At 50.2% G+C, this 25,284-nt stretch overlaps 1 protein-coding gene across 2 annotated transcripts in view; it reads left to right on the forward strand.

Annotated features, from left to right (window-relative positions):
• GALNT14 (polypeptide N-acetylgalactosaminyltransferase 14) overlaps positions 1-25,284 on the forward strand; it is a 214,587-nt gene that overhangs the window by 149,648 nt on the left and 39,655 nt on the right. For both annotated transcript variants that reach the window (XM_077774114.1, XM_077774115.1), the window contains exons 3-6: positions 13,889-13,987; positions 21,403-21,470; positions 23,938-24,003; positions 24,173-24,294. In XM_077774114.1, coding sequence (XP_077630240.1) covers positions 13,889-13,987; positions 21,403-21,470; positions 23,938-24,003; positions 24,173-24,294 — 355 coding nt within the window. The remainder of the gene's footprint in view (positions 1-13,888; positions 13,988-21,402; positions 21,471-23,937; positions 24,004-24,172; positions 24,295-25,284) is intronic.

The raw sequence follows: 25,284 nt of genomic DNA on the forward strand, positions 1-25,284 counted from the left end.
AGCGTGTGTTAGGGAGATTAGTGTGGAAAGCAGGGAGGAAGGAGATAGAGGGGAGATTCTACAGGCGGGAAGAATAGTCTGGGAGCTGTCACAAGGTGTGGACCCAGCTTAGGCAGATGGAAGTGAGAATAAACGGGGCACCTGGTTGGCTCAGTTGGTTAAGCATCCGAATTCGGCTCAGGTCATGATCTCGCGGTCCATGGGTTCGAGCCCTGCATCAGGCTCTATGCTGACAGCTCAGAGCCTAGAGCCTGTTTCGGATTCTGTGTCTCCTCTCTCTCTGCCCCTCCCCCACTTGTGCCCTGTCTCAAAAATAAATAAGCATTTAAAAAAAATTTTTAAAAGGAAGTGAGAATAAAAGGAGGAGTGGAGGCAGAATGTGGGGCAGGTGACTTGGGGATGGTTGGATGGACTGCCTAGGAGGGCTTGGGAAGGTGTGGGAAGCCTTTGATTTTTACCTCCCTATCTCAGACCTTCCAGTGGGACACACTATTGTCAGTCCCCTGGAGAAGAAGAGGTAAAGGACCCTCAACCAGACCATTCCTGAGCTCAGTGGGCTGGGCCTGGACACATCCCTGGAGTCACTAGACCACAGGTTTTATCTTAGCTGCTTTAGTCTGAGGACTGAAGGCAAAAGGTAAAAGGGAGGACTGACTATTCTCTGATCCTTTAGCTGGAAAGTCTGAGAAATATCAGGAAATAGCTCAGGGAACATCAAAGGGAGACACCATTGTTTAGCAGGTGAGATACTTGTGATTTTTTTCCATCTTTCCAGAACCTTCCAGCATGTGCCCTTCAAGACCAGACTGGTTGAAAGGCCAGTGCGAAAAAAAGTCTGGGAGCCCACAGGTCAGATGACCAGCCAAGGGCCCCATAGTGGAGCCTGTGAGAGTGCAGAGCCGGGAACCAGCCCATCTGGTTTTATTGAGGCTCTGCTGCTGACTGACCTGCCCTCATGGTCTCCTCCACAACAAGAGAGGAGGAGTCCCAGCACCTACCTCTGAGAATCATTGTGCCGATCTAAAGCTCTTGGAAGAAGACCTGAGACAGAGCCAGGGTTCAGTAGGTGTCGTCTGTTATTACTATTGTGTAATGTGATTCAAGCAGGGCTAAAATAAGACTTGAAGAAGACCTCATCCCAGACACCGAGGAATCTTTTTCAGAAACATTTCAAAAATAGGCCTTGGCCCACCTCCACACTTCCTGGTCCCAGCTACACTCTGCATTTGCCTTTTGAGAACATTCTCCCCTACGCGTGTGCACACACACGTATGCACACACACACAGGCACACATGCATGCATACAGCCACCATCTGGGTGGTGCTCAATACCAGCTAACACAGATCCTGGCAGCAACCCAAGGGAGGCCTCTTCGCCGCCTTCTGAGAGCAGTTGCTCATCCTGTAGAGAAGGTGCTGCTGCCTCCCCGTGGTTTCCCGCACACCACAGGGTCCCACTGGTTTCAAAGGAGCTGATCATCATAACAGAGCAAAATCAGTTGTCTGGAAAAACCAAGGAAAGGGGGCCTGGACAGAGTGGAGCAGTGGCCATTTCTAAGTGGCCTAAATATAGCTCCAGGCATCTGTATGTCTCATTCAGGTGTGCATTCTGACCCCAGGCTGCATGGGCAGCAAAAATGTGTGAGGGGGTAAACACTTGGGATAGGAGATTGGAAAAACCATACCGACATATTAGTATCCGCACCCCCAAGAACGGAGCTGGAGCTGCTGGGTCCAGAGCAAAGAGTGGAGATATTCTGCCCTCAGTGTCCGGTGTCCATGCTGGGGCATAGGTGGTCAAACACAGGCTCATTGTAATTTAGTGGATGGACTTTTGAGCTGTACTTTCACATGTGAATCAGTGCAAATCTGATCCTTGGCATTGGGGGAGAGAGGAGGCCATGAGAAAGATTTTCTTAAAGTTTAATTTTACAGCTTAAAGAGTTTTTTTCATTATTTTGAAACAGCAGTCTTTTCTAGCATTTAAACACCCTTTCTTGTATGAAATGATAGTAGAGGATGGGATTTTTAAAAGGTATCTTCTCCTGCGAAATAAAATGTTGCAAATCTAATAAAGGTCTTTATAATTTTTTTAATGTTTGTTTTTGAGAGAGAGTGTGCAAGCAGGGGAGAGTCAGAGAGAGAGGGAGACATAGGATCCAAAGTGGACTCTGTGCTGCCAACAGAGAGTCCATTGCAGGGCTCGAACTCACGAACTGTGAGATAATGATCATGAAGTAGGGCATTTAACCAACTGAACTACCCAGGCAACCTAGTCTTTATAATTTTTTAAGTTTTATTTTACTCATACCAAAGAACCCATCATCTAGAAACCATTGTCTGACACTAATGCTAAAATCTGAAATTGGATCATTTACAAGCTAAGGCTCAGTAATACCGAGGATATTGATGTCCAATAGAAATAGATGTAAGCCACATAGGAAATGTAAAATTTTCTAGAGGTCACATTTTAAAAAGCAAAAGAAACAAGTGAAATTAATTTTAATAATACATTGTATTTAATTAAGCATATGCAAATATCATTTTGACATATCATGAGTGTGATGAGCTATTTTACATTCTTTTTCATACAAAGTCTTTGAAATGTTGGATGTATTTCACACTCGACTGTCTAGCGTCCACCACATTGAACAGCTGAGTGAAGAGGGTATCTGAGCCATGTCTGACAATCGGGTCAGGTGGCAGTCAGTCTGTCCCATCTCCCTTGTGGAAGTCTCGTTCCTCATCCCTGGGACTTTGGTAAACAAGGGGAACATCCTAGCCCTTTAAACACAGCCAGGTATTTCCAAGGCTACAGTGAACACACCAGAGCTCTGTGCAGGCACCAAATGACTGTTCCAGCTGTCTCCCAGGATAGCCTTTGCCCAAGGCTCCCTGTTTTTGCCACTGTGGCTACATACTCCAGCTTCCGTTTTGGTGACTTGCTTGGTATCTCTTTTCTGTATTACTGACCTTGACACCTTGCTTATCTTACAGCTCATCAGTTCCCTTGAGCTGGTGTCACTCATAACTTGGCAAGGGACAGCGGCCCCTCTGGCTTTACCCCAGTGGGAGCTCACCTGCTTCCTCCCTCACTCACACATCCACTCATTCCGCAGACATGTGTCGTATGTCTATTGTGCTTAAATCACCATAGTAGGTTCTGAGGTCACAACTACGAATGTGTCCTTGCTTTCACTACAGCTAACAGTAGAGGGGACAGAAAAGTAAGTTCACAATGTTTGGTGATAAATTACAGAAGTGCCCTAGAGGAACACACTGGAAAAGCCTTGGGAGATCAAGAAATGCTTTCCAGGGAAAGTAACTTCCAAGCCAAGATTAGAAGAGAAGATTGCCTGGACTTAGAAGAGAGAAGAGTGCATTTTAGACATGTGGGAGGGAGGCCATGACTGTAGAGAAGTCCAGAGAGAGAAGGAGTGGGTCAGGCAGAATATGGCAGAAACTTGGAGCATGGAGGTGAGGAGTTGGAAGTAGTGCTGGGTCACTAGGATGGTAAGCCACGATTAGGAGTTTCCACTTTATTTTGGGAGCATTTGGGCAGCTTTGAAACGTGTTAAAAATTGGCAGTATGGAAAGATCATGCTAGCTGCAGCATACAGGGTAGATTGGAAGCAGATAAAGCCAGCTTGGAAGTTGCTGCAGTAATCTAGAGAAGACATGATGGGAATGTAGAGAAACAACCAGGTGGAGAGTTAAGTAACGATTGGCAGAACTGGGCCTTTAATTAGATTGGAGGGGGTGGCGGGGGAGGGGAAGCATTCAAGAATTTCTCTTGGGTTTGGGCACACAGTAGATGGTGATCTGGGGAACACGAAAGGCTCATCAGGCTTGGCTGAGGTGCTGGAGGCAGAGGGTGGGTGAAGAGGTCACCTCATGGGGACATCCAAGGGAAGGTGCTCATCAGGATTAGGCATAAGGTTGGGGTCATTAGAAAACAGATAGGAAATTGAAGCCTTGAGGAAAAGTTGAGTGATCAAAAGAGGAGACTGAAGAGAAGATAGTTTAAGAGAATTTGTGGGGCTGGGGGGCGGGGCACTAGAATTTTAGATGAGGGAAAGAAAAGGAAAACCCAGAGGAGACAGCCTGAGAATAGCCACACTAAGTTGATTTTACCAAAGCCAAGCACAAAGAACCAAGTATTTAATAAATTGTGTGACCCTCAATGTCAGGTGTTACAGAGATAATAAGTAAGACAAAGACTGAAAGGTTTCTATTAGTTAGTGACATAGAGATGTACTAGGGACCTTGGTGGTAGGATTTGGTGGGGAGAGGGTGGTTAAAGAGCACTGAGAGGCAAAAGTAGATAGTGACCCTGTATGGACTGGAGCCTTGGGTCTCTCTGCATCATCTGACAGGGGTCCCCAGTCTTGGTTGCCTTAAGGAAACAGTAAGCTCAATAGGTAAGGCCCAAAGGTCTTAGCTTGACCAGTAACTAGCAGGATGGTCTTGGGCAGGTCAGTTCACTGTTCTGGGCCTCCTTTTCTTCATCTGAAAAAAGAGGGAGCTGGAACCACATTTTCTAAACCTTTATCCCACAGAATTCTCTTTGGTAGGATGTTAAATGCTACGCTTTACTCACCATATACCCAGTAGATAGTTGAGTTCTTACTATGGGCAAGGGATTGTGTGCTAAGGGGAAAAAAAAGTGCAAAGGAGGGGAGAGGGCAGGTTCTGAGGTCAAAGCTTGGTAAACAATAGACTTGTAGAAGTCTCAGAACTTTTAACATGTTTGTGTACATCAGTGGATCACCACAAAGGTTATCTAGTATTTTCCCGATATTTCTCCTTTGCCCAACTGATTTGACTTGTGTACGCTTTATTCACAGACCATGCATAGGCTTCTTCTGGAGACCCTGTCCAACAGCTTGTGGTGGAGCGAGTGCCTAAGCAGGTACTCTCAAATGTTGCAGGAACTCAGGTGTTTATCTGGACCCAAAAAGAGAAAGGTCTTTTAGCTGCTGAGGGCTGCAAAATAAAGTAGAAGTAAGACTTGGCTTTTAGGGGAGTCCAGACAACCTGGCCTCTTACATCATCATGCTCTTCTTGCACAGGTAGCTTCCCAGTTGTCAGCAAAGACCCTATGGGGCGTTCTTACATTGCCAGGATGATGGACTTGCAGAGCTGTTTTCTGGGAGCACTGTTCTGATCTACAGGCTGCAATTAATCAGATGGTGGAAGTGCCCTAGAATGGTCAAGTATAGGTTTTCTTAGAAATCTGATTCTACTGGGAGTAGGTGCCCGAGAAATCCAGGAGGGTACTCTGAGAAGGAAGAAGTGAGCTGCAGGCCCTGAGCTGACCTGACAGATAGAGTCAACCAGGAATATGGTGGTGTTGGTGCAAGGGAAGACATTTGTTGGCCTACATAGGCTCATCCTGACATCAAGTCCTCTGTTAAATGGCCTTATATTCATGGAGGAAGGTGTCCATGATACCATCTAGGTCAGCCTTTCTGCCAGAGAATTAAGCCTTAAAGCCCCAGGACATCCACTGTATGAATTGAATGACCTTCTCCTCCGGGCATGTAGAAGACTACTACTAGGTACCATCCATGGGAGAAGTGAGAATAGAGTCAGCCAATAATTTTCTATGTATTGTATAGTTCATATTAAGAACCCATGAGGGAGCTGAATTTATAAAAATTGGAAGAAACACAAAAGGTACTACTGGAGAATTTCTCTCTGTATGTAGGTCTCCTGGGCACCCACACCTAGCATCATCCTGTGGAATGGAGGTGTGTAAGCTCTGGGAGCACCTTATGGGGAGAACCATGATGCAATAGCTTAGCTTTTCCACCAATTACCCAAGAGAATTTACCTTTGAACCCAGGGGATTGAGAAACAGCTGCTGAACTTGTTTTTCGAGGTAGCTAAGGGTACTTGTATTCCTTGTCTATTGCTGCATAACAGATTACCCAGTTTAGTGGCCTAAAAGGATGTTTATAATCTCATTTTCTGTGGGCCCGGCATTCAGGCATGGCCCAGGTGGGTCCTTGACTGCAGGCTCTCACAGACAGTGATCAAGAGTCAGCAGGAGCTGCTGGTATCTCAGGTCATAACTGGGCTGGACCCAGTTATATGGATTTTGTGGGCAGGGATCAGTCCCTCACAGGCCACCGACCAGAGGCTGTGCCTAGTTCCTTGCCACGTGGAGCTCCCCAACATGGCAGCTTGCTTCACCCAAGTGTACAAGCCAGAACGATGGACATCCCAGTCTTTCCTGACCTAATCACAGAAGTAGTATCCTGTTAACTTTAGCTATAGTCTGTTCCTGAGAAAGCCAGTCACCAGGGTCAGTCCACTCTCTGGAGGAGGGGACTACACAAGGACCTAGGGATTGGAGGCCATCTGCTGCCCACCACAGTTCCCAGCCAACTTTCTAGGTGGCTCACATCCCTGCCTTGAGGGCTCATGTAGTCCCTTCCCAGAATACAGGAACCTAATAAAGTGTTCAACAATTAAAATGTGGCAGTATAATGGAGTAGCAGATCTCGGTGACTCTAAGTATCTTTAATGAGATGCAGGATTTCTGTAATACTAAGTGAGGACAGATGTTGAGGCAAGACCTAGGAGCAGTATATGTTTATGTGGATGAACAAATTAATCTGCATGTGAAATCCCAGTGAAATTGACATGAAATAAAAATTTCATGCCTCACAGTGTATCAGTGTTGCCCATGAAATGAGATTAAAAGGAATTTCTGATTTTACAGTTGTCATATTTTTCATACTGCTTGCATTTTTTCTCTTCTGAAGACTTGGGTTTAGACCTAGAGGCCAGGCAAAAGTTTGGTGTTGTATACCTTTTGACTGTCTTCCTTTTCCTCATGGCTGGGAGCAGGCTTCCTGATGTAGAACTGAACCGGGAATGCATTGGATGTTCTCAGCTCTAAAAAAAAAAAAAAGCTGGTGATTCTAAACACTGGTGGCGTGTGCACTGTGTCTGTCCTAAGGTAGCTGACATTCTGGAAAGGTCCCTTGGCCAAGAGCTTTGCCCCTTCATTCCTCCTCATATGCGTCAGCTTTGGGGTGGGCATTGGTGTCGGGGAGAATGAGGGGAAGAGATGGTGGTCTCCCCGAGGCCTCTTCAGGGCTAGGGCCATGACATGGTGAGATGAGACAAAAGTTGGGGAGGGATAGAGGACGTGCCACAGACCCCTGCACCTGGGAATCCACAGATTGTCTCTCCATCGGAGACAGTGTTCCCCCAGGACACTGGTGCCACCCTTACTTTATGACTTATAGCTGTTTCCCTTGGCCTCTGTGGCCACAGAGTTCAGGAAATGGAACATACAGAGAAGACAGCCCATTCCACTGCTCTGACTCAGTCTGACCTCTGCAGTATATGTGGGTCTGAAGGAATCAGAGGGACAGGCGTAGCTTTCTGTTTAGGAACAGGTGTTCACAAATTGTCCCTCCTGGAGCCTCACGGAAATCACACCTTCACTGGCTCTGTCTTGGCAGTAACTGGGAGCACCTGTCGGGATGCCCCTATGGTGGCCCAGCCAAGAGTTGGCCCAGGAGTGGCAGCCTGTTCCTCTCCTCTGGGCAGGTCACTGCAACTGTTGCATCCCAGCTCAGTAGCACCTGCTTCTTGGGTTGGTGACTTGAGGGGGGGAAACATGGGTCCACATGGGGCCCAGGGCCCAGGTGGAAGCTGAGCAGCATCTGGAGGCTTATGGATACCCTCGTGCTTGGAACAGTACTGGCCAGGAGATGTTGTGGTGTGGTGGTGATTGTGGCATGGTCACAAGGACGTCTGGCAGGCCTGAGTTCAGATCTCCACACTGGCTGCAACTACTTACTCAACCTCTCTCTGCCTCCTCTTGAGTGAGTCCGTTAATCAGTGGTCCTTCATAGGGTTTGGGTGAGCGTTAACTATGCAAGGTACTCACTACATGCTTGGCAATAGGGGTCAACATAGTAGCCTAAAAACATTCCCTGAGGTGGCTATGTCATCATGGTAAACGAGGAGCTAAGGCTTAGAGAAGAAGTTCCAAGCTCCCGAGTGAATGACACACCCTGGGTGTCCCCACGCCACAGGCCTGTTTGATCTCCATTATTTCATGCCACATATTTGCGTGACCTTTCCTCTTTCTTTAATTGTCCTCAGTCTCCCCTCTGGGACACCAGACCCCCTTCAGGAGTCTTTCTTCTCACACTTGGTGACATTGCCAGTTGCAGGGAGTCCAGTGGCTTTTCCTTTCCATCAATGTTTTGGTAAGAATGCTTAGGCTCTCCTCTGCCTCAGAGTTTCTTGGTCTGCCACTCCATCACTCCCTCCTGTTTTGACACTCCAGAATAAAACCCCAAATGTTTGTAATTTATGACCACGTCTTTTCTTCCATAAGGATGGCATGCTGTAGGAGGAAGATGCATGTTTGGGAGGAACTGGCCCCAGCCTTAGCAGGTACCACCAGGAGCCTCTGTTGCCCACTGGTAAAACAGGGATGAGGATGTTATCCTCACACCACTAACTAGCAGCTGTCAGTGTCATGAGTTTGTGCAATAAAATAAAAGGCATGTGCACAACATTACATTTCTGGGGTAACTGACCATCACTTAACAGGTTTCTGGCATATCTGCATTGGCATCTGTTGGGGTGCAGGGGTGGGAAGGGGAGGACGGGCAGGGGAGCAGCAATTGGTGATGGAAAGAGATCAAAGAGGGAGAAGTTCCTACCTGTGCCCTGGGGCTAGCATCTCAGAACCACTCTGGAAGCATCCTCAGCCTGTAAGTGGCCCTGAACACTCAAGAAGTTGATGGTTCAGGAAACAGTTTGAGACACACGTGAACTTGAGGAAATCAAGAATCTCAGTTGAATTTTTCAGAAAGAAAGAAAATAAAAGGATCAGAACAGGAAAAAAGACTACATGTGGGAAATGAGCTCAGTGGAGTATATGTCATTCAGGAGGTGCTGGGGCCAGGAGAACAGCAATCCAGGTGGGCAGGCTGGCGTCAGTCTTCTCACACAGCGTGGTCCATCCTTCCTCCTGGCTCTGCCCCCACACTGATCTTTCCTGCTCCCTCCCTCTTCTCTCCGGTAAAACCCCTGAATCTTTAATAAATTATAAACATGCTTTCCTGTCTGTCTGCAGGTACCAGATCTCAGCGCTGCAGCTTTTGACATTCCTCTGGTGTCCCTAATAGATCTTGCTGTTTGATTAATCTTTTAGATCCCTCTCCCAGAGAGCCCACCATCTGAGCGGACTTTCCTCGCAGCGTTCAGTGGGAAGGATTTTTCTTCTCCTCTCTGCCTTATTGCTGTGGGTGCCTAGTGCTTGTCCCTAAATAGGGCTGTGGGACGCTAGGGACAAATCACAGTTAAAAGTCACGGGACCTGGGTTCAGCTCTTCTGAGGCACTCACCAGGCCTTGAGGGAAACTCTGAGACCCCGTTTTCCTCTTCTGTGGAGGGGAGGCTCTTAGATGCTGTTGTGAGAATCAGTGGATGTGCTGCAACCAGGGGCAGAATGAAGATGCCTTGAAGTCCCCTGAGCCAGGCTGCCCGTGCCAGGTGTGAGGTGTGAGGCTCTCCCCTGCTGCCTGCCCTCCCTGGGTTGTGCACGCTGGAGCACTTAGGGGATTCCTGCCCCACCTAGGGAAGAGCCCCTTTATCCTGCAGGCACAGGAGAGGAGTGAGGTCCAAGAGCACAATGTCCCAGGCTCCCACCAATACCTCTCACACCACCAAGTTCTGCCCAGTTTAAGAGGCTGAACTGGCTTGTCTACAAGGCCCCTTCCTTTTCTGAACCACGAGTTCATGGTTCTAGTTCATAAGCACAGAATAGTACGTGGAGGCCGGTTCAGCCACTGTAGTCATGATAATTCTAACTACCATTTCCTCAGCATCTGTTAGACACCTGGTGCTTTGCCTGCAGCCTGTGGTCTTCACAACAAGCCTGCAAGGGAGGTATTTGTCTGCGTTTTAGAGGTGACAAATTGAGGCTTTGAGAAGGCAAATGATGCACCCAAAGGCACACAGCCAGTTTTCAACTGATTCAGGATTCACATTGACATCACAGCCCAGGTTCCTTTCTCTAACATTGATGCTACGTTCTTTGCTCTCTCGCCCTCCGCTTGCCTCCCAGTGCTCCTCGCCCTCTGTCAGACAGGACAGAACCACCTGACGGGAGGAACAGTCTGCACGTTTGAACTTGATGTTGAAAATAACGATAGTTACTGTTTCGTCAAGCATGGACTAGTACCTAACGACATAGTGATAATCTGGGGGCAGGGGAGATCCTACAAGTTAAAAATTGTTGTCTCCACTTTCCAGATGACGAGACAGCTCAGAACAGTAAATTCGACATCCAACAACACATTTGAGCCTAAGCTGCAAAATGGTCTTGTGACAGTCATTCAAGTTAATGTTTTATTCATTGTCAGTGACAATCACAGCTTCTGATTACTGATGCTGGGGGGACCTTCAGCAGGAGAGCCTTGGGTCCAACCTGTCTTACAGATGAGTAGACAGCAGACTGGAGAGGAGGTGGTTTGCCCGCAGCCCCACAGCTGGTCAGTGGCCTGTGACCCCCAGGCCAATATTCTATGACCTGTCTCACTCAGAATCATGCCGGGACTGGCACACCATACCCCATGTCCCTTGGTCCATCCCTACATCATCCTCCAGCTCCACGAAGACTTCACCACCTGGGGAGAGTGACGCCTGCCTCTCTGCCCTCCCAGCCCTGTGTGTGTGTGTGTGTGTGCCTCTGGGCCATCGTATAGGAAGATGCCTGCCTCCCGGCTGGATGTCACCAAGGCAGGAAAAATGGTCTCTATCCCCAAAAGCTCTCTGAGCAGCTGTTCCCACTACCACCCTTCTGCACCAAGTTTTCCTTAAATAATTTACATCACAAAAGCTAGGGTTTGGGATCCCTTGCCTCCCAGGCTGCGGAAGGGAGAGCCATCCCCAGGGCAGAGCCTAGCACCTGACCCTTGGCACAGCCCGGGCAGTGGTGGCCTTCTGAGTCACTCGGTTTGGTTTCTCTTTTTCTCCCCTATTTCTGATGGAGACAAAGAGGTCCTGCGAAGCTCTCAGCTCTATTACCTTCCTGTAAAAGACAGATGATTATTCTTCTGCTCCCTGACATCCACCTCATTCCTTCTGGTGCTAACCATGCTCACTGCCGCCGCCTCCTCTGCCTGGATATCTCCATCCTCACATACCCGGCCCCACCATGTCCCCTCAACTAGCCACCCACTCTCTTCCCTCCTCATGGCCCCCAATTTAAATTCAGGTCTGTGTCCAAACATAGGCCACCTCAAGGCCCCGTCTCACTGGTGGACCATGTGGAAGCATTTTCCTTCCCTTTTCATGATAGCTACCAAATGCATAGATCAATCACCCCTACAACTTAGCAGTCTAAAAACAGGAATCGTGGCTTTCCTTCAGAGTCTTTGTGGATCAGGAACTGGGAGCATCCTGGCTGGGTGCTTCTGGTTTAGAACTGCTGCAGCTCTGTTGTCTGTAGGCTTGACTGGAGCTGGCGGACTTGCCTCCAGGGTGCTCATTCCCATGGTTGGCGAGTCGGTACCGGCTGTGAGAAGAGGCCTCAGCCCCTTTGCACGCAGCATCTCTCCGCCAAGCTGCCTGAATGCCCTCGGTGGCTGGCTTCCGTCCAGGGGGCCAAGGCAGAGCCACGGTGCTTTTCTGATTTAGCCTTGGAATTCACCCATTGCCACTCATATTCTGCTGGTCATAGGAGCGAGCCTCGATTTAGCAAGGGACAGAACTACACAAGGCACAAGGACCTGTAGTCCTTTGGGCCTGGGAGGTCTGGCTGCCGCCCCTTTGAAATACATCAAAGGTGAAGTCATCAGCTGACATAGGAATGCATTTCCTTCATTTCGTCTCTGTCTCCCCATGAGCGGGCATCTAGTACACTTAACTCTTATTCTAGGGCCATGGAGATAGATAAGGGTCCTTCCCTAGAAGGACTCATAGTCAAATGGAGGAGACAGTCCCATCAGAAAGTTCTAGAAGAGAGAGATGTACCCAAAGGACAGGTCATTACCTATCTGGAGGAGTGTGGAACACCTTCATAGCAGAAGGGACAATTGCTCGGGGTCTTGAAGGATGTGTAGGAGCTCATTAGATGGAGCAAGGAGGAAGGACTTTGCTCCATGCAGAAGTCATAGGGTGAGCAGTGGTGGAGAGTTCTGGCAACATATGGAGCTGCAAATGTGGAAGGTCTTGAGGGCTGTGTTGGGAGTTTGGACTTCCTGCATCAGGAGCCACTGAGGGCTTCAAGCCAGATGAAGGCCCGGGCAGAGCTGTGTGGCACACCAGACGTGATTGGCAGGGACAGAGGGTGGAGGATTCTCGGAGCCAGACCCACAGGGATGACAGACAAGGGGTAAATTCCAGAGGGTTGTCTTAGTGGTGGAGCTGACGTGGTGTGGTGAGGGATTCTCTCCCTGGGGGCTGCACAGGAATACCTAAAGGTCATGACTTACCTTTTCACTGTCCCTTCCCCTAGGGCCTTCCTTTCCCAATTCTTGGCTCCTGGTGGGTGACCCAAACCCAGAACTGCTCAGTCCCTGAGCACAAGAGCCCAGCCTTCTCTGTTCTGTTCAGGGTTTGCTCTTGGAGGAAGGTGTTCAGATATGAGGGCTCATTGCCCTAGGACTGAGGTTAAGTGTCTTCGGCCACAGGCTTCTTTGAGAATCTAGTGAAAACTACAGCAAACCCACACATTTGCATAGCTGACATTGCAAACAAGTTCAGGGGGCTCACGGTCCCCTGGAAGTCCATCCTTGGATCTCTGAACCCTAAAGGCAAAGCCCTGAGCCTGGGACGAATTTGGAAAATGAAGAGAAGAAATGTTTGACTCACCAAATGTCTGTTATTTACTTCCTCATTTAATACCACTCCCCGTAATTGGACAGCCCCCGAAAGAGCGAGAAACAGGAGGAAGCACTTACCCAAGGGTAGTCCCTGGTGGCACCGGCATCACTTGGCGGGTTTATTTTCATTATTATAGTAATTTTCGGGCTGCGGGCTACAATTTTCACTTGCAGTGAGGTATTAAATTGAAATTACCCCAGATGTAATTGTCATACGGAATGATCCTGGGCACATGGAAATGAATGCTTTTTTAAGATGGAGTTTTATTGTCTCTATGTCAGGGTTTTAGGGCTCTGCCTTGTTAAACACACCAGATTTCTATGTGTGTGTGGCAGGAGGTCAGGGGTCCACACAGTGCAGTCAGCTGGAGCTGCTGGCCAAGGACATGCTGGGGGCTCTGTTGACTGGGATGGACACAGACCGAGGAGCAGAGCCCAGGACTTGGAGTGGTTCTATGTGGCTACCAGGAACCTCCATGCATGAACTCGGGCATGCGAGGAATCCCACCTTCATGTTCTGTACGTTAATGTAATTCGGATTCAAGGCCACGTTCCCCTGAGGTGGTAGGAAATTGAGCTTCAGTCATTCTGGGAACTCTTCCCGCCCTGGGGTCTTAATCTGCACTGCGTGCAGCCAGGTCAGTCCTCCCAGATGCCAGCCACCTGTCCACACCGGTGACCGCCAGTCACCTGGCCCCTTGGTTCCAGCCCTTTAAATTTTTTTTTAAAATTTTTAAAAATGTTTTTATTTATTTCTAGGAGAGAGAGAGAGAGAGAGACAGCGTGAGCAGGGGAGGGTCAGAGAGAGAGGGCGTCACAGACTGAAACAGGCTCCAGGCTCTGAGCTGGCTGTCAGCACAGAGCCCGACGTGGGGCTCGAACCCATGAACTGCGAGATCATGACCCAAGTGAAAGTCGGACGCTTAACCGACTAAGCCACCCAGGCGCCCCGGTTCCAACCCTTTAGATCTGCTTTGCCCCCCAAAGGTCTTACTGGTGCTCCCGCCTTTCCTCCCCTAGATGCACCCTGCTGGTGTACTGCGCGGACCTACCCCCGACCAGCATCATCATCACCTTCCACAACGAGGCCCGCTCCACCCTGCTCAGAACCATCCGCAGGTAAGACAGCCTCCAGGCCCAGCCCTTGGGAGGAGAACGTCTGCTCCCTGGCAGACTGGCCCTGTGATAAGGTCAGGCATGTCTCACTCCATGCAGGCGCTGTCTGATACAGGTCATGCATCCATTCTGTCGCTCTTTGCCCTCCTATGGGGGTGGCTCTTACCCCATTTTATAGGGGGATATACAGAGGCCCCAGGTGGTCAGTAACTTGGAGGTCACTGGCAGCCACCGAGGACCTGGAGCACTCGTCCTTGACCATCGCGCTAGACTGTCTCTGGAGCATGTGCTCTAACTTCCACAGCTGACAAGGGAGTCAAGGCCTTGCAACGCCGAGTAAATACCCCACCCTGGCATCAGGCTGGGATTAGAGCCTGGTTTTGTCAGGCACTGCCTGTCCCAGCACCTGCCTCTCCACAGCCTCCCTGTGGCCAGGAGCCGTGGTGCAAGTCAAAGCAGCACGAAGGCAATGCTGATATTTGCCTCCCCAGCCATCTGTCTTCTGTTCCAGCCCCAAATCCGCTCCGCCTCTCCACCCACCCTCAGCTCCTAGTCTGGGCTCTGCTCTTGCCCTAACAGGTGCATCCTTACTTTGGCCTGTGGCCTGCATGAATTTGTGACGTGTGAAAGCCCCAGCACCAGCTCCCAGCAGAACTGCGCTCAGAACACAGAGGGGGCCTGGAGACTTGGCCCTGGTTGTTTTGACTCCCTTTCCCCATGCCATGTCCCTTCTGCAACTCTGGAGCCCTCTCCTCATGCCCACCCTACCCCCAACACCATCTGGCCCCCATTCCTCTTTCAAGTCTGCAGCAGCATTGGCATCTTAGAGGGTGGTAATGGCAGCCATTGATCACGAGGTCCCTTTGTGTGCAGACATATCTCGGCTCGTGCTCTGAGCTGGGGAGCTGGGAGGCCACGGCTATACCCACTCTCCAGCTGAGAAAAGTGAGACTTGGAAGTACTAAATCAGCACCTGCTGCTGCTCAGCCAACAGTGGTGAAACAGGGATCAAACCCTTGCACTCTGACCTCAGTTCTTCTCAGCAGCCCCTATAGGCAAGGCTATAGATGGTGGTGGTACTCAGCATCCCTGGTAGAGGTGTTGGGGTTGGCCCTGGGATGAAGTGCCTGCAATACCTCCATGCCCCTGGGACACATGGCCTGTTTGAGCCAACACCACATGGTCACCTGATCCCACGGAGAGGGAGGGCCAAGGAGAGGACGACGAAACCTGGTGAAATCTCGTTTCCATCTTGTGAAGCCACACCTTCCTGTGCCTGGCTGTGGGCAGGGAGGGACGCTTCAGGTGATGGGAGGGCGTCAGCGACAGGCTCACCCTGATGGTGGGCACCAAGTCCTCGGCGCCACCTATCACTTACAATGAACGTCTGCTGTGCAGGGTCAGTGCATCCCATAGGAACACAGGGAGGGACCTGCCCAAATATATGTTGTCTCCCCCCCCCTCTCCGTCCACAAGGGTGGCTCTGTCTGCTGCTCAGATGTCCTTGGCAACCGGCTGGCTGCTTCCTTCTGCCAGTTTCTTGCCCTGTCTGCCCTGGCTTCTGTGTTCGCCCCACAAGCCCCCAGATTCGCGTTTGATTTCCCAACCAGGCTTCAGCTCTTGACAAGAAAACATCCTGAATCCCCGTCAGGAGTCACTATAAATCTTGCAGTAGACTATCAAAGTACCTTTCCGATTTGTAAACCAGTGTGGGCATATGGGGCCGAATGAGGGTACAGGGTGATCCAATCTACCTGGGTCTTTTCTGGTGAAGGGAGAATATTGTTTCTGGGCTTTACAGGCTGAGCAGGACACAGCGGAGTGAGGGTGACTACTTTGAAAATGCCAGACCATAGCCCCACTGCCATCATGGTCTGCTTGGGCAGTAGGCAGGGTTTCTAAAACAGACTTAGGGCAGCCTCTGCCTTTCCCTCCACTCATGGTGGTTGTTCCACAAGGTCATGTCTGGGCATGTCTGCCAGATGTTTCCATGAGGACATGAAGGTCAGAGAGAGTCCTCACCTTCCAAGCTGGCCTCTCTTCTTCTTTCTAGGAGCCATCATCTGACACGATGCACCTCCACCCCCTTAACACACACACACACACACACACACACACACACACACACACACACCCCATTAGAGCCTTCCTCTGGGCTTCTTACTACATACACATCCCTACTCTAGCACTTAATGCATTTTTTCCAGGTGTAATCTTCAATGAACCCCTTTAGGACATGGATGGCATCTTATTCATCTCTTACCTAAGCTCCCTGTGGCTCAGTTGCCTGATCAAGAAAATGGGAATGATAACTATGGCTACCACATAGTGTTGCATTGGGTTCCATCAGACAAGGGACTGAGAACTGCGGCCGGCATAGAGTAGGTGCTTGAGCAATGTTAGCTATCTCCATATCTGCACAGTGGGTGAGCTTGCAAAAGAAAAGAGTCTGTGGCGTACCTGGGGTCAAGTCCTTCCCCTCCTGCTTCCTGGCCATGTGACTTGGGCAAGTCACTGATCACATCTGTAAGGATGGGGATGTAAATATCCCTGGTGTTTCCAGTTCTATCACATTTCCCACAAGAAGACCTTGCCTGGGACATTTGGGGGTGTTATAATGTCCCGTGAGGCTCCCAGGCCCCCCATACTTCCCTAATGCCATGTTTATATTCTCAAGGTCACTTGAGGTGCTGCCTGTAAACTCATCCTTTTCAGCTCTAAGGCATGGTTTTTCTTCTCTTCTCACTGTTCCTTTATAATAGTAATAATGATAGTTTATAATAATGTCATTAATATTTTAAATGCATGCTGGGCTTTATGGTCTCCGGAACACATTTTCCTCAGTCCAGTTGGAGTCCCATCCGGAACTGGGACCTTTGAAGTCAAGGGTGCAATGAGGTGGATGGTGGCCCAAGGCCACAGGGATGGGAAGCACAGGGGCTAAGTCTCAGGTTTCTGGCTTCCAGAGGGAAGGTTGGGGGGCAAGTAAGGGTGCAGCCCAGTGCCTCTGTCCACTACCCTGATGAGCGCTGTCCCTGAAGCCCTGGCGCCCTGTGCTCTGAAAGGGGGTTTGGGGCCCATCAGCACCATACTTTTCAGAAGACACCCATGAAGTGCCAGACCACACACCAAACCCCTGGGTGCTTTGCCAGGAGAGCCCATGGACCTGTTTCCTGCCTCTGAGGAACTTCTGATATAACACCCAAGTGTGATATATGAAAACAGCAGAAGGAGGGTAGAACTGTGTATGAACAGACAGGCTTTTACATCATAAGCAGGGTAGGAGTCAGTTTTAGGAGTGGAAGCAAGGAAGATTACTTCTAGAAGTTTCCATGGCCTGGTATTATTTGCCTTGGGATTCTCTTCCTTCCTTCCATTCCCTATCCTCATGCACCAATAAATCACAAGCCTCTGAGACAGGACTGAATGAGGAGCTCTTCCTAACTCACTTTGTCATCAATGAAAGGATCTTCTCTAAGGTATCTTTCATCTTTAATGTTCCAGAATTCTGATGGCTTTGCTGCCGGGCTCTCACAGGGGAAAGACGCTCAAGGGGAGGACTGAATGTACCTTCTCCTCCCCTTCCTTCTCCCCCAGGACTTGACTAAGCTTTCGCCCCTCTGCCCATACCTGCCTTTGCTGTCTGGCCCCCTGAGTTCCTGAGTTAGCTGGGGCGCCTGGGAGGGTGTACATAGAGGCACTCAGAGCTAGGCAGAGGCATGATAGGGGTGGGTGATGGAGACAGAGAGAGTCACAACCCAGATCATTGAGGGGACTTCTTTTCTCTTAAGGAGACAAAAAACAAGCCCCAAGGAAGGGTTTATCTTTATCTGGTATTGCAGTGGGTGTCTGTGTGTATGTGAGACCCAAGACCATCCCCTTCCTTTTGGGGGGTCCTTCAACCCTGCATTTCCCGTGGGTGCTCTGGGGCATGTGTGATTGATCTCTTTATACCCTGAATTTCCTTACTGTTGCTTTTTTTTTTTTTTTTGGTAAAATTCTGAACTTAGAGGAACAATCTCTTAGGTTAAGAAACGGCACTCGGGGCCAGATTTGCCTGCTGTGCTCATACCAATTGTGTGGCCCTGGGCAAGCTCCTGTACCTCTCTACCTCAGTTTCCTTTTCTGCAAAACAAGAGCTACCAGTAATAACTGCCTCACTATTGTGGAGGAGAGTGAGGGGGTTGAGGCAGTGCCTGGTACAGAAGGATTCTGTACAACTGACAGTTGTAGGAGTCATGATGCCCTCCAGCCCAGGGAGGTAGCAGCATTCATACACAGTGGCTCTCAAACTTGAGCAGGCATCAGATCCCCTGGAGGGTCCCATCCCCGGATATTCTAACTCAGTGAGTCCCCAAGCATTTGCATTTCTAATAAGTCCCCAGGCAGGTGCTGCTTGCCCTAGATCCCACTTTGAGAACCAGTATCATCATTATTATCAATAACCTAGATTCTGAAAGCAGCCACTTGGCCACACATCATGGTAAGCATCTCTCATGCTGCCAAGAAAGTTGTGGTGCTGAAGGTTCGGTACCTACGGAAGCTCTCAAGCCAGCGAATGGTGGATACATACCTATAGTATTTGAGCCCAAGTCAGCCTGACTCCAGAAAGTCTAAACTCAACTGTCAGCCTGCCTTAGGTCTTCATTGCACTGGTATTTATGGAGCGTTTGATAAACCCTGCCTGCACACAGCACCGTGGAGTTCACAAAGCAATTTCAAATACATTTCCTCATTTCATAAGGCACAAAAGCCTGTGAAGTAGGTCAAGTATTAATATCGCCTGCCTTTACAAGGAAAATGTAATTACAGATGAAAACGAAGGCTGGGAGCAGCCTGGCGTCTTGTTCAGGATTGCACAGCCAGGAGAGGCTAGAGGCCGCCGGGCCTCCCACGCCGCTCACACCGCCCTGCTCACCCACTGCCTCCCAGGCTGCTCCGTAGGGGCCCTGTCATCAGGGCATGGCAGGCAGAAAGTGGAAGGTGTAGGTAGTTGCTAACTGCCTAGCTGCCCTCTGGCAGAGAAGTGAGCCGTGTGTAGGAGATTCGGTTCTAGAATAATTCCCAGGCAGAGTGTGATCTGGCTATGCAGGTGAGGTGAGCACTCCCATTCTGAGGTTGTGCAGAAAGGGAAAGGGCATGGACCAGCCATCGTGGGGTGGCAGGGGGGGGGGGGCAAGGCTTATCCTAAGCTGGAGGAAAGGGAGGGTTCGCTTGGTGGCAGAGAGGCTTTTGAAGCATGCTGGTGGATGAGCTGGGGAGGGCAAAGCTGGGGAGGGATGGAGCACCCAGGGTNCCCTGGGCTAGACTTGACCTTACTCCACCAGCCACCCCAGGAACCCAGAGCACCTGCCATCTCGGGCTCTCCCAATCTAGGACCACTTGCACGGAGCCCCCAATATCACTCCAATTGCTCTGATTAGAGGAGCAAAAACAAGCCAGGTGTTACCAGGAAATGGTCTAATTAGCACTTACTGCTGACGATTTCAGTATGTTTTTTTTTTTCTTTTTTAAACCCTGGACATTTTTTATTTGCTAATCATCTCTCAGTTCAACCAGCACAGAGCTGCACGCGATTTACCTTTTGATGTTCACAGAAGAGAACTCTTGAATTTCAAAGAGCCGGCAGGGATTTGGGGGGAATCACATGCAGAAGCTGCAGCCTTAATCAAACCTCATTAGAGGGTATTCTTCAAGCAGGTTTTCCCTCTCTTTCTGCCTCCCTCCCCGCTTCCCTGTCTGATCAGGAGACTGGTCGTTGGGTTGGTGTGTGTTTTCCTTGGGACTATCAGTTGATCCAGTGTGGTGAGGGTTTCCTCCCATGACCTCCCGCCCCTCCCTGCCCCCACCTCCCAACAGCCAGCTCTGGGCTGGGAGTCAGGATTCCTCTCTCACCTTATACTAGTTGCCATGGTGAGAATTAAAGCTACATAAATAAAAGTAGCTCCAGGCAAAGTTCACCTCCTGGAGAGTCTCTGCATCCTGCTTAGACAGGGAAGCTCACCAGAATCTGGGCTCAGATTGGCCCTCCTCAGGGGAGGGACTCACTCAGCTCTTCCTCCAGCACCATCTGAACCCCCTCGCCAACATATGCCAGGCCACAGGCATCCCGCATTGAGTGGTGTGGCCCCCGAGGGTGTCTGAGGAACCATGTGGAATGTGGCCTGAGACCCCAAGGGGGCACCGAAACCCAGCCTTGCCCTGCGAGTGCACATCCGCAGTAGAGGCCAGCACACAAAGTCAGTCCCAGAAGTGTTACTGCCACACAAAAATAGTAGCAATGGCTACTCCGAGCCAGACTTTGTGCTAAATGCTCTAGAAACATTTTCTCTCGAATTCTCCCAACGGCCCTGTGAAGTAGGTACAGCCGTTCTTATCCCCATTTTACAGATGGGGCCGCTTACTGCACAGAGCAGTAAGGTAACTTGCCCAAGATCACACAGCTTGTAGTAAATGGCTCCTGGACTATGAGCGTTCAGAAGGCAGAGCTGATATTCCCTTCATTCCTCATATACCCGGTGCTGAGCACATAGTAGATGTGCAGTACACATCCCTGGAAGGAATGATGGGCCATGGCTCTGAGCTGGCCTCTGGCAACACAGTAATGACAAGGACCCTGATTCCCTGGGCTGGACTTGACCTTTCTTCCCAGGGGGCCAGCAGAACCAACCCTCAGAGTCAGGCACGATGGAAGTCACAGGAAGCGGAAACCGTCAGTTCTTACTGAGTAGCTGGAAAGCTCTTAGGGGAGGAAGTGCATTGAACTGGTCCTTGCAACAGAGGAGGGGTGCATCAGGCCATGGCAGCATGGGAGACCAGCCCCTCGGTTATGAATGAGCAGGATGCCACCAGATAAAGGCCCTAGGCGAGAGGAGGCTGGAAATGGGGTCCGTCTCCAGACAGCGAAGAGCGTGCTGAGGGTTTGGGTATAGACAGTAGGGAGCCACTGTGAAGGTCTTGTCACCTTACTTGTTTGCACCGGTGAGGAAAGTCACACAATGAGACGTCAGCTCAGGGCTTTAGAAAGCTCAGTCTGGAGGCCTCCAGAGGACAATCTGGGCAGGTCATGGCTGCTGCAAAAAAATCCGGCAAAAGAGGTTGAACCAGGACAGAAGTGTAAGAGGTGACCTTTCCTAGTGGGACCAGCAAGTCTTGGTCACTGACTTGATGTGGGGTTTCGGGGTATCACTGAGGACTCCCGGGTGTCTGTCTCGGTGCTGGGTGGGTGTGGTGGCATTCACCAGGAGGAAGCGGGACTGTATCCCAGTAGTGCACAGGTGAGCAGTGTGACTGCACATGCCCTTCGGTTGCTTCCAGTTTTCATTCCTCAAATGCAATGTTGTCTATTTAAAGCTCAGGTTAATGCATACGTTTAGCTGCTAGAAGTCATAATTACCTCCCCTCCTTGCACCTCACAGCGTACTGAACCGCACTCCTATGAATCTGATCCAGGAAATCATACTGGTGGATGACTTCAGCAATGACCGTGAGTATCATTGCTCCCTTGTTCTGAAGACACAGGTTCTATTCCCTGCCCATGATTCTCCAGGGATGGAGGAAATCCTAGGTTTGCAGCAGGTATGGAAGACTCAGTGTCCATGTGCGGCTCAAGAGAGAGATAAACCTTACATTTTAAAAACAATTTCTTGGGTCCTCTGCCAAGGGTCTCTGAGGACCTACGCAGTATATTTAGTCGGTCCTTGATTAGGTTGGGGTGTATGCGTGCGCACACACGCATGTATGTCACTGCCCTCTATCCTGGATGTGGACACCTTCAGAGGATTGACCCTGGGACTAGCAGTTTCCATTGCTTGAGGTTCCTGACTCATATCTGTGATGATCTGCTAGCCCGAGTACAGGTTTCAGCACCCCCTCCTTTCATTCCTGCAGGAGGGCTGGGTGGGCTCTGCGGGGCACCATGCGGGGTATCCAGTCACCTGGCCATGACACAGTGAGCAACCGCCCTTTGACCCTCCAGTCATTGGTCATCACCGTTTCCGAGTTGTCCTGTCAAAGAACCTGGACCCCACCCACCAGTATCCACTTTCCCCCAGAAGAGTGTGCAGGTGTCCTCAGATGTGCGTGTGTTGAGTTTGATGGGCACGGCATTGGGGAAGCATCCTCAGACTTCAAGTGTTGGTAGGGCTGCCTCCTCCTCTGACAGTCATCATCCCATTGGTTCCCAGAGCCACCTATTCCTGGTGAGAGACCAGGGGAGGCAGGCAATGGCCCTGGGAACAGCTCCAAGTCCCAGGAGAGTAGAATCTGTTACCCCGAGTGCCGATGCTGGCAGCTGGCTTAGGAGCCACTAGCACCCTGGGGTCTGCTGTGGGAAGGCAGTCACCTATACCCACTGCACAGCCTCAGAGCCCTGGGAGTAATGCCTGTGTGAGTTGTGCACTGGGTCCAGAGCAAGAAGATCAGACTCTCGGTACTTAAACTTGGTGAGCTGATCTCTGCTTCCCTAGTGAGGTAGCAGTTGGAGGTGGGGAGAAACTCCTCCTGCCAGGTCACCTGGTGCTGGAGGAGGGTATGCTGCTGGCTTCACTCAGAAGCAGAGCAGCCCCATGGTTAGAGCACCAACTCTGGAGTCAGCCTGCCCCACTTCAGATCCTAGACCTGTCACTTACTCAATCACCAGCTACCTATCTCAGGCACATTAGTAATTTCCAGGTGCCTCGGTTTCCTTGACTGTAAATGGAGATCATTATAATTATACAGTTTATGTAAGGATTTAAATGTGTTAACACCGGGCACCTTGGTGGCTCAGTCGGCTAAGCTACAACTCCAGCTCAGGTCATGATCTCATGGTTCATGGGTCTGAGCCCTGCATCTGGCACTGTGCTGACAGCTCAGAGCCTGGAAGCCTGCTTCATATTCTGTGTGTCTCTCTCTATCTCTGCCCCTCTCCTACTTGTGTGCTTGCTCTCTCTCTCTTGCTCTCAAAAATAAACATTGAAAAAATAAAATAAATGTGTTAACACACTCAAAGTGCTTGGAACAGTACCTGGCCCAGAGGAAGCCTCTCTGAGTCTCTGTTATCACTCTGTAGAGTCCAGAGGCAAACAGAGAGGTTAAGGGTGGTAAACCAGTGAAGCAAAACCAACACACTGGGGTCTCAAGTTGGAGTTCAGAGACTTGGTGGATCAGGGAAGCAAGAGGGCAGGTAGGCAAGCCAGGGGACAGGTCCAGGGTGATGCCGAAGACAGGGTCTCCTGCCCATCCCGGCACATTCCCCTGCATGGTAGAGAGAGAGAGGTAAGCTGGCACTGTGTGCTGGGATACACTTGACAGATCACTTAGCATATAAGGTCACCGGTATCAAAAGTCCATGATCAGAAAGGAAACTGCTGTTCATCTCATCCACTGTGTGGTCTCAGCAGTTTTTGCTAGAGCCCACTAGACTGAGAAGGACCCTTGTCTCATGCTTTTAATGGTCTATAGAAAAGAGCCTTCCAAGAATTCCCATCAGGAAGTGCTTGCCAGCAAGCACACAGCTGCTACTATGTGACCTGCTCCAAAGAGGCCCCCCTTGAGGCCACTTTGCATGAACTGGGGCATGTTTGTATATATTTAAAAAAAATTTTTTTTAATGTTTTATTTATTTCTGAGAGAGAGAAAGACAGACAGCATGAGCAGGGGAGGGTCAGAGAGAGAGGCAGACACAGAATCCAAAGCAGGCTCCAGGCTCTCAGCTAGCTGTCAGCACAGAGCCTGATGCGGGGCTCGAACCCACGAACCATCAGACGCCCAACTGACTGAGCCACCCAGGCACCCCTGTTTGTATATTGGTAGAAGCGATCAGTCAGCCTCATCCAAAACCCATGAACACTGCAAGGTCCAGACAGGGCTCTGCAACTGGGGGCAGGGGCAATAGGTAGGGCTGCCTTACGTACTCTTCAAGTTCGTCTCCACCCAGGACACTCACCCCATGTAACCTTTTGTCTTCACAGCTGATGACTGTAGTCAGCTCATCAAGTTGCCCAAGGTGAAATGCATACGCAATACGGAGCGGCAAGGTAGGTCTGTGCTGCTGGGCAGGACCTTGGAGCATGAGTGTGGGTGATTGGGGGTGTGTGTGCATCTGGGTGTATGTTCAGGTGCAGGGAGTGTCACATGGCTCCCCTGTGAGCTTGTGGGAAGACAGAAGGACAGGGGCATCCACTTGCCCATTTGTCCCTCCTGCAGGTCTGGTCCGGTCCCGGATCCGGGGTGCTAATGCTGCCCAGGGCACCACTCTGACTTTCCTCGACAGCCACTGTGAGGTGAACAGGGACTGGCTCCAGCCCCTGCTGCACAGAGTCAAGGAGGTGAGTGAGGCCGACTAAGGGTCAGAATCCTGCAACCCCCACCACTTGGCAGTCTCAAGCCAGTACTTCACATATGCCCCCCAGGCCCTCTGGGAGGGGGGCAGGACAGACTGCCATCCCCTTGTTAGAGATGGAGAAACTGAGGTAGAGCAGCCTGCCCAGGGTCACACGGCAGGGCAAGGCCCCGGGCCAGTTCTTTGCATCACACTGTAACCCACAGCAGGAGCTTCCAACAGCAGCTGATACATGCCATGTGCAGCTTCCTGGGTGAGAGAACTGCCCAGAACTATTTCTCCCAGGCAATAGAAGGTTCCAGAAAATCTGCCCCTAGACTGCTCTGGAATTCCATATGCTTCCTTTCTCCATGTCTCAGTTACTCCTTTTGAAAGTAAAAACAAAAACAAAACAAAAAAACCCCAAAACTTTCTTTAATGTTCCCAATGGTATTTATATTCCCCAAAGTCCATCTGCCCCCATCCTGATCTACAGAAGTCACCAGCAGGTGCCATTGTTGGTGCTTAGCATTGGTGCCCTTCATTTTCTTCCTGAGTTAATGACTCCCACACCCCTCTGTGTGTGGGACCTCTGTGTACGAGGTCCATTGTTTTTCACATACCCATTTCACAGACGGGGACACAGTGTTGCGGGAATTACAGACCTGAGTGGATATCCTCTAGCTAGCACCCCTGCACCAGAGCCTCCACATTGCCTCAGCACCATCTTTCCTGTGCAAAATGACAGGGCCGAGGCTGAAAGAATTGGGATATGTGAACCGCTCCAAAAAGCGGAAACCCTTCCTGGCTTGTTCGTCCGGATGAGAGAAGCTCAGTGGGTTTGCAGAGATCTCACACATGGGCCCAGAGCTTAATACCTATCCTGTGACTGACTTCCCTGAGATTGGGAAGGGCTCAGACACTCGGTGCTGTTCAGGAAAATGCTCTCTCGCCCTCTTTCTGAAAAATGTCTAGCCGAAGAGGTCTGGATTGAAAA

Source organism: Crocuta crocuta, unplaced genomic scaffold (genome assembly GCF_008692635.1).
Source record: "Crocuta crocuta isolate KB4526 unplaced genomic scaffold, BGI_CrCroc_1.0 scaffold246, whole genome shotgun sequence".
Lineage (NCBI taxonomy): Eukaryota > Metazoa > Chordata > Mammalia > Carnivora > Hyaenidae > Crocuta > Crocuta crocuta.